The sequence below is a fragment of the Suncus etruscus genome, chromosome 8 (genome assembly GCF_024139225.1).
Source record: "Suncus etruscus isolate mSunEtr1 chromosome 8, mSunEtr1.pri.cur, whole genome shotgun sequence".
NCBI lineage: Eukaryota > Metazoa > Chordata > Mammalia > Eulipotyphla > Soricidae > Suncus > Suncus etruscus.
Window position 1 is genome coordinate 9,988,236 of NC_064855.1, and position 9,521 is coordinate 9,997,756.

The following is a 9,521-nucleotide window of genomic DNA, read 5'->3' on the forward strand; positions in this document are numbered from 1 at the left end:
TGCAAGGCAAACGCCCTACTGCTGTGCTATCGCTCCGGCTCTTGCTTTATGATTTTTTTCCCGAAGAGCCCGCCCCCAAGCCCCAAGCCACTTTTCATTGGCTGCCTCACCCGGAACTGAATTTCCTGCTTGATGCTCCTTGGCTGCGGCGGCAGTCGATCAAACCCCTTGACCCCGCCCACCTCTCCATCCGGGCCCAATGAGAAGTGCGAGAGAGTGATTTAGGGGCGGGAGGACGTGTTTCCTCCGGCCTGTGGCCACGCCCACCACTGTCCGGCCACGCCCCTGCGATGACAGGCCACGCCCCCTGGCGAGGGTGGAGGACCAAGCCCTGGACCAGGCGCAGCGGCTGCATCCCTGGACGATGCTGGGAGGCTGCGGGCGGTGCTGAAGGGACAGATCCCGCGGCGGGCGTCCGGCCGCGCCCCCCATGGAGACCATCTGGATCTACCAGTTCCGCCTCATCGTGGTCGGGGACTCCACGGTGGGCAAGTCGTGCCTCCTGCACCGCTTCACGCAAGGCCGCTTCCCCGGGCTGCGCTCCCCGGCCTGCGACCCCACGGTCGGCGTGGACTTCTTCTCGCGCCTGCTGGAGATCGAGCCCGGCAAGAGGATCAAGCTGCAGCTCTGGGACACGGCCGGGCAGGAGAGGTTCAGGTATGGGGAGGCGCCCTGGTCTCTCCTGCCCTTGGCCCCTCAGGCACTCTTCCCCCCTCCTCCTCTCTCTCCTCCTCCTCCTCCTTTCTTCTTCCTCTTCTTCCCCCTCTCCTCTTTTCTTCCTCTTCCTCCTCCTTTCTTCCTCCTCTTCCTCCTCCTCCTTTCTTCTTCCTCCTCTCCCTCCTCCTCCTTTCTTCTTCCTCTTCTTCCCCCTCTTCCTTTTTTCTTCCTCCTCCTCCTTTCTTCCTCCTCTTCCTCCTCCTCTTTCTATTCCTCCTCCTTTACTCCTCATTTTTCCTCCTCTTCCTCCTTTCCTCCTCCTCTTCTTCCTTCTCCTCTTTCTCTTCCTCCTCTTCTTCTTCCTTCTTCTCCTCCCCTTCCTCCTCTTCCCCCATTCCTCGTATCTTTTCCACAACCACCTTTTCACTCAGCCCTTCTCCGCAATGAAGGAATCACCCTGACACCCCCTTCCAGTCCCTCCAGCCTTTCTTGGAATTTCGACACCCCCCCCAACTTTTTGGCTCTCCTGATGCCTTCTCTCCCAACTCTGCATTCCTCTCTGCACACCCAGAGCTGGTCCCTTATGTGCATCATCCCCACTTCTCCTCTTCCTCCTCCTCCTCCTCTTCCTCCTCCTCTTCCTTCTCCTTTTCGTCCTCCTCCTCCTCCGACCTGGCCTTTTCTGCATCTGGGCTTCTCTGGGGTTATCAGATTCCTGGGGATGCCTGTAACCTGAGCAAGCAAGCAAGCAAGTGCTGCTCCACCCCAGCTCACTGCATAAGCTTAGAGGGCATCGCTCAGATGAGCTCCCGGCAACACCCCTGTGGCCATCAGAAGCCCTGGGCCAGCTCCCAGGAAAAGATGTCTCTTGGAGTAGCCAAGAGGTGACACCAGGGATAGGCCCCCTGGCTGGATAATTTGGTCTGGGTTCAACTTGTCTCTAGAAGTTGGTGGGTGTTGCATTGAGGAAAAAAGATAGATCCTGAGATTTTTCAGGAATTTATCCCTTGCTTTATCTGTCACAGGTATGAACGCTTCCCCGGCAGTCTACATCCTAGATCAGAATGTGCGTGGAACTTAGAAACCATGTGAAGGGGCTGCCAGGAACTTCTGGGCCCAAATGTGCCCAGAAACCCGAAAGGAGGCTGGCCACAAAGGTTGCTCATGGGAATGAAACCAAATGCCAAGGGTATACAGTCCAAGAGTGTCTGATTGAACCAGGTGAAAATGGAACTGTAATTCTTCACCAAGTCAAGGAGACTTAACTTTTTAGAGTAGAAAATCTGGTCCTTTGGTTGTGTTCGAGCTGTTGTTTTGAAAGATGACATGGCCAGCATTTTTTGCAGTCTCCAAGCCAGCACTTTGCTTGGAAAACAGGAGGGACTTCCCAACAAGGCTTCTCCCCCTCCTCCCTCTTCCCAAATGAGCTCAGCCCACAGTTCCAGCCATGAGAGTGCTGACCCCCACTGCCAGCCATGACACTGATTCATAGCCATAATAAGAGAGCTGCTTGGCATGCCTGTTATTTTATTTTTGTCTATGTAACAGAGAGACAGTAAGGCCTGCCCCTCCAACGAGGTGTCAGAAGAGGTCATTGATCCGAATTGGACGATGCCTAGAATGCTGCAAAGGCAGCACTGATTTCTTTTCAAGCCCTCTCTTTCCTTTGAAAGCCTTTTAAAAACTTCTCATTTCTTGTCTGTAAAATAAAGACATCAAATTTGTTCCCAAAGGTATAATGCGGATAGCAAATTCCTTGACTTCTGATTTCACTCAGACATAAACTTTGAAATGGTACATAATCAGAAAAAAGTATTTATTGGTTTGTTTCCTCTAAATCAGATATAATGGAGATCTGGAGTGATAGTACAAGATAGAATAGCAATACTTGCCTGGAGCATCAAGGAACCTGGAACACTGAGCCAGGAGTGAGCCCTGGGCACCACAAGGTGTGGTGTAAACCTCTGACCTCCCAAAAATATTTAAGAGAAGATAAGAAAAGTTTAACTTTGTATTTAACTTTGTAGCAACTACCTTGTATTATATCTAATTCTTTTTTTATATTTAATTCTTTCAAAAAATTACTCATTTTCTCAACTTCTGAACAAGAAAATGAGTATTGATTGATTAATTGGTTAGATTTTAAAGACTTTTTATTTGTCCTAATCATACAAGTGGAATCTGTGGGAAGTAGTAAATTTGTCCATTTATTGATAAATTAGAAGGAAATAAAAAAAAAAGCCAATGAGCAAATATTTTACAGAACAGCAAAAGAGTGAGTAGTCATAACCATATTTGCTTTAATCCCCCCTTAAATCTGGTTTTACTGAGGTAAAATTGACAGTATTAAGTTTTGTTTGTCCACTTGGGAGCCACACCCAACTGTGCTCAGGCCTTTCTACTGGATTTGTACACAGGGATTACTCAGGGAACATATGTGGTTAGCCATGTGCAAGACAAGAGTCTTACCCCTCTATAATCTCTCCAGCCCTTGAGATTGTTTAGTTCATATTGAGTAAATTTCAGGAAATTTTTACTCTAGCCACAGGTGATCAATATGAAAGAAAGAGAGAAAGAAAAGGAAAGAAAGAAAGAAAGAAAGAAAGAAAGAAAGAAAGAAAGAAAGAAAGAAAGAAAGAAAGAAAGAAAGAAAGAAAGAAAGAAAGAAAGAAAGAAAGAAAGAAAGAAAGAAAGAAAGAAAGAAAGAAAGAGGAAAGAAAGAAAGAAAGAAAGAAAGAAAGAAAGAAAGAAAGAAAGAAAGAAAGAAAGAAAGAAAGAAAGAAAGAAAGAAAGAAAGAAAGAAAGAGAAAGAGAGAAAAGGAGGAAGGAAGGAAGGAAGGAAGGAAGGAAGGAAGGAAGGAAGGAAGGAAGGAAGGAAGGAAGGAAGGAAGGAAGGAAGGAAGGAAGGAAGGAAGGAAGGAAGGAAGGAAGGAAAGGAGGGAGGGAGGGAAGGAAGGAAGGAAGGAAGGAAGGAAAGGAGGGAGGGAAGGAAGGAAGGAAGGAAGGAAGGAAAGGAGGGAGGGAGGGAAGGAAGGAAGGAAGGAAGGAAGGAAGGAAGGAAGGAAGGAAGGAAGGAAGGAAGGAAAGGAGGGAGGGAGGGAAGGAGGGAGGGAGGGAGGGAGGGAAGGAAGGAAGGAAGGAAGGAAGGAAGGAAGGAAGGAAGGAAGGAAGGAAGGAAGGAAGGAAGGAAGGAAGGAAGGAAGGAAGGAAGGAGGGAGGGAAGGTTCTCCTTAGAAACTGGGCTCTGTGATTAAATATATCTAGAAAGCTTGTGTATTTATTTTACTAAGTAACGACTTAGAAATTCCTATCAGAACTCTAAGATCATAGACCAGAGCCTTAATACCAGCAACTTGTCACCTACCCCCCTTTCTTCTGTGCCTTTCAGATCCATCACTCGCTCTTACTACCGCAACTCCGTGGGTGGCTTTGTCGTTTTCGACATCACTAACCGAAGCTCGTTTGAACATGTGAAGGATTGGCTGGAGGAGGCCAGGATGCATGTGCAACCCTTCCGGATTGTGTTTCTGCTCGTGGGACACAAGTGTGACTTAGCAGCCCAGCGCCAGGTGCCCAGAGAAGAAGCCGAGAGGCTGTCGGCAGCTTGTGGGATAAAGTACATTGAGACATCGGCCAAGGATGCCACCAATGTGGAGGAATCCTTCACCATTCTCACCAGAGAGATCTACGAACTCATCAAACGGGGAGAGATTTGTATCCAGGATGGCTGGGAAGGAGTCAAGAGTGGCTTCGTGCCCAACACCGTGCACTCCTCCGAGGAGGCTGTGCAGCCCCGAACGGAGTGTTTCTGCTGAGTGCTGGGTCCTCCAGCTCAGGTTGGGGTACTGGTTGCCATCCCTGGGGCATCAGGGAGCTGAGGGAGGGTCCTAGCAAAAGGGTTTACCTGGAGAGAGCAGGCATCAGAGACTGGGTTCAAGACACTTTGCCTTCTTGGGGGTAAAGCAGAGGGATATTTTTGTGAGATTATCAGCAGATACAGTTCCCTTAGAATGCCAGCGTCTGTATCATTACTCCACAGTTATTTTCACTTGGTCCTTATCAGGCTTAACACAAAGTCCAAATATACGGTTAAAGTGCATATGCATATATATATTTAGCTGGAGTGAAAATATTTTACCAGGAATTATATTCTCTGATATAAATGGATATTGATTATATGAGTTTGTTCATTGCTGATAATGAACAGAAAAGTCACTTTTCAAATGTGCCATCCATTTACAAAGTAAATACTTCCAGAGATGACAATCAGAACTCTTACTGTTCCCCAATTCTCAGAAATCTTTATCCCCTGTAATTCTGCTTGAACATATGAAAATAAGTTTTCTACTCACTTTTCTCTGCTTTATTGCTCCTAAGAGATTTATTTTGTTACGGTACCAAAGGATAGGGGGCCAGAGCGATAGCTCAGTGGTGGAATGTTCATCTGGCACGCAGCTGATCTGGGACATACCTGGGTTCCATCCCCAGTATTCCATATGGTCCCCTAAGCCTGCCAGGAGTGATTTCTGAGCATAGAGCCAGAAGTAACCCCTGAGAGCCAACAGGTGTGCTCCCCCGAAAAAAATACCTAAAAAGTCAAACAGAATATTTTCTTGCTAGTGTTCATAAAAATAAAAATGAAGGGCTACTATCAGAAAGTGGTCCTAGGTAGGAGCAGTAATACAGTGGGATAGAGCATTTGCCTTGCACGTGGTTGACTGGGATTCCTTCCCAGCATCCCATTTGGCCCCTGAATTTACCAGGAGTGCTTAGAGCCAGGAGTAACCCCTAAGCACTGCTGGGTGTGCCCCCAAAACCAAAACCAAAAACGAAAGGAAATAAGTGTCCTTTTTTTAGCCAAGAAAAATAATTTTTATATATTGATATCTTCAAAGAACATAATTGTAGAGCTGGATAAATATTACAGAGTTTAAGGTGTTTGTCTTGTAAGCAACTGACCTTTGTTCGATTTATGGCACTGCGTATAGTCCCTGAGCACCACCAGGAGCGAGCACAGAGCCAGGAGTAAGACTTAAATATCACTGGATGAGGCCTTAAACACACACACACACACACACACACACACACACACACACACACACACGAGAAAACAAAAGTAATTGCAATGTACTTAGAACTACTGTCAAGACAATCAATACTGAAAATATAGACTTTTCCTAGTAATACTTTTGACAGGTACATTTTCAAATTTTCCGTTTACAACACAAGAAACATAGAAGACTTTTCCTGGGTAAGGAAAATTGACTTGATGTTTGATATATGTAGCTGTCAGACTGAATTTTACCATCTTATTAGTAAAAGTACAGAAGAGAACGAAGTGTTAAAGCAACGAGATGTCTGTCAATTTTCCTAATTCGAGAATTTATTGATTGAATTTTCCTCACACGAAAGACTTTTTTGTTTGGTTGGTGGTTGGGTTTGGGCTTGGGACCACCCCTAGCATTGTCTGGGGCTGTTATAGGATGCTTCTGGGGGTACTCAGCAGACCATGTGGGGTTAGGCTAGATGCCCAGGATGGAAACTGTTCTGCCCTGAGGTGCCCTTATTGGCCAGGAAGGGGTATCTGACCACAAGTTACAGGTCAATGATATCTGTGTCAAATATAAGATAATGTCTATTTCTAGTTTTCTATACATTCCTAATATGAAGAGATACCAAATGAAACTTTCTTTTTTGGAATCATGGTTTGTTTGCTTATTTTTATGTTTGTTTGTTTGCTTGCTTGCTTTTGGGGCCACACCTGGTGACACTTGGGGGTTACTCCTGGCTATATGCTCAGAAATCGCTGGTGGGGGACGAGAGCGGTGGCGCAGAGCAGTAGGCATCGTCTGCCTCATCAGCACTAGCCAGTTCGATCCCCTGGTGTCCCATGTGGTCTCCCAAGCCAGGAGCGATTTTTGAGCACATATCCAGGAGTACCCCTGAGCCCAAAAAACAAAATAAAAAAAAATTGCTCCTGGATTGAGGGACCATATGGTGGGAGGCCAGGGGATCGAACCGTGGTCTGTCCTAGGCTAGTGCATGCAAGGCAAATGCCCTATTGCTTCGCCACTGCTCTGGCCCATTTGCTTGTTTTTCTAATTGTTAAACAATGTTGCTTCATTTGTATGGATACCAAAGTAATAGAATAGAAAAAATATTTCATGAGAAATTAGACAAGTGTGGTTTCTAAGCTTGTCTTTTCTGTCCCACTATCTGTTTTTTTTTAACATATGATTACAAAGTGTTCATACTAGGTGGTTTTTGTTTTTTCTCACAGATAAAGTTGTTCAGGATTGAGTTACAGTCATACAATCAATCAATATACAAAAACCTTCAACAGTTCATATTTCCTGCCACCAATGTCAACTGTTCCCTCTTACTCTGCTCTTCCCTTCCAACCACCCTCTCCTGCCTGCTTCTGGGGCAGGCATTTCGTTTTTAATTTTTTTTTTATTATTTTGGTTCTTGGGTCACACCTGGCGGTGCTCAGGGGTTATTCCTGGCTCTGTGCTTAGAAATGGCTCCTGCCCTTTCAGCACCCAGTTCTTGTCCAGATGGGGCCGGAGAGATAGCACAGCAGTAGAGCATTTGCCTTGCACTCAACAGACCTGGGACAGACCCAGGTTTGATCCCCAGCATCCCATATGGTCCCCTGAGCCTGTCAGGAGTGATTTCTGAGAGCAGAGCCAGGAGTAACCTCGGTGCACTGCTGGGTGTGACCCCAAAACCAACAACAACCAGTTCTTGTTCAGAGTGATCAGTTCCAACTATCATTTTCATAGTACACCCTTCTCTACTCTAACTGCACTCTCCACTCTTTGTGGCAAGCTTCCTATGGACTTTATTCCTCATAATTATTGTCTCTGGATATCATCCCCAGACTGTCTTTTATTTTCCTTATATCTTACTATTTGTTCTTGAATCAGTTGTCTAACCTCTCCAAGCCTTACTTTTCTCACCTATAAAGTCATCTTTCATCCAGAATAAATATTTTATTTTCGTAATCAAATAAATTTTCTAAAATAGCTTTCTGGGTAGAGAAACCATAATTCATAAGCACTCAATGGTGATTTTCCACTGTTCCTTTTCCTTAAAACTTGTATTCTTTCTTTTCAGAGGAATACCGCAGCCCAACATCCGTCACAGTCAACCTCTGAGCTCATGCCACACACTTAATCAATGCAGTCACGTCCCAGCCAGAGGACTTATGTCTGCAGAACCAGGAGGCAGAGAGATCTTTGGAGCCAGATCCCAGCTGTGCAGTGAGGTCTTGGCCAGGACAGCTGGCAGAGGTGCAGGAAACCCATCCTGAGCCCTGTCCCCTCCATTCTCAGAGTTGGGGGGCAGGGCAGCAATAGCCTAGTCTCTGGCTTCAGTCTCAGCTCACTTCCCAAATGAGGGCTGTCTTCTCTAGATGGTCACTTATCTCAGAGGATAGACGTAATCTCTTTGCAATATCCTCCTTCCCTGTGCCCAGACCATGGCTATCAGAATCACTCCAGATCTACTCCAAATCTACTCCAGATACCCTGGATTCTAAAGGGAATCTGGATGAAGAGGCCATTAGAGAGAGGCCTAGCCAGAGCAGACAGTCCTGCCCAGGACAGAGACCTGTACTCACAGCCGGCTCCTGACAATCACTGGCAAAAGGGCCTGAGTGCTAGAACAACAGGCAAAGTAGTTGCTTTGCATGCAAACAATCTGGGTTGATCTCAGGCATCCCAACTGGACCCTGAGTAATTCCTGAGCACAAAGCCAGGATACTACCTCTGAGCCCCGCTGGGTGTGACCCAGAAACAAAAACAAAAACAATCACTGGGTAAGAGCTCTTGGCAGATTTTTAATGAGTCTGGCCCCATCCGGGAAATGGGGAATATAATAGCAAGTATCATTAGGTTACTCGGGCCTGGAGAGGTAGCACAGCGGCGTTTGCCTTGCAAGCAGCCGATCCAGGACCAAAGGTGGTTGGTTTGAGTCCCGGTGTCCCATATGGTCCCCTGTGCCTGCCAGGAGCTATTTCTGAGCAGACAGCCAGGAGTAACCCCTGAACACCACCGGGTGTGCCCCCCCCCCAAAAAAAAAACCCATTAGGTTACTCATTTCAGTCTCTTTACTAATTTTCCTACCATTTTTTTTTAACTTTATTTATTCATTGATTGGTTTTGGGCCACACTCAGCAGGGCTCAGGGGTTACTCCTGGCTTGAACTCAGAAATCATGCCTGGCAGGCTGGGAAACCATATGGGATGCCAGGAATTGAACCGGGTCCCTCCCAGGCCAGCCACATACAAGGCAAATGCCCCACCACTGTGCTATCTGTGCTATCTCTCCGGCCCCTTCCTACCATTTTTTTTAATTTTTTATTTTTAATTATGAGAACAATGATGCAAAGAGGACAAGGTAAAGTTACAGTGGAAGGGCAATCACCCATAAACAGAGTTCTCAGAAATTCCCTTGCTGACACCTAAATTTTGAACTTACAGTCAAAGAACATTAAGAAAAATAATGCAGAACCCATGTACAATTACTTTGTCCACAAGTCCCCAGATTGTATTTATTAATGATAAAACCCAATATGGAAAAATGGAACTAAAGGGTCCAGAATAATACTACTGTAGTTTACTGGTAAATGTTTACTGGTTTCAGAGCTGCTTATTCCAACCCCAACTTGCTAGGGCTTCCTATCTAGGTGAGGGGCCTTATGGGGTGATTACCAGAAGGGTAGGGCATTTGCCAACCTGGGTTCAATACCCTGGCATCTCATATGGTTTCCTGATCACTGCCAGGAGTAATCCCTGAGCACAGAGCCAAGAGTAAGCCACAAGCACTGCCAGATGTGCTCTCCCCTCCACAAAAAAAAAA

At 46.1% G+C, this 9,521-nt stretch overlaps 1 protein-coding gene across 1 annotated transcript; it reads left to right on the plus strand.

The window, feature by feature from the left end:
* Positions 1-366: 366 nt before the first annotated feature.
* RAB39A (RAB39A, member RAS oncogene family) lies at positions 367-4,576 on the plus strand. Its single transcript, XM_049778611.1, has 2 exons — positions 367-657; positions 4,046-4,576. The coding sequence occupies exons 1-2, from the start codon at positions 431-433 to the stop codon at positions 4,470-4,472; spliced, it is 654 nt and encodes a 217-aa protein (XP_049634568.1). The 5' UTR covers positions 367-430; the 3' UTR covers positions 4,473-4,576.
* The last annotated feature ends 4,945 nt before the right edge of the window (positions 4,577-9,521 follow it).

Coding starts and splice junctions, on each gene's coding strand:
- RAB39A (XM_049778611.1), top strand. CDS start 431: ATGGAGACCATCTGGATCTACCAGTTCCGCCTCATCGTGGTCGGGGAC. Junction 658..4,045: donor GCCGGGCAGGAGAGGTTCAG/GTATGGGGAGGC, acceptor TGTGCCTTTCAG/ATCCATCACTCGCTCTTACT.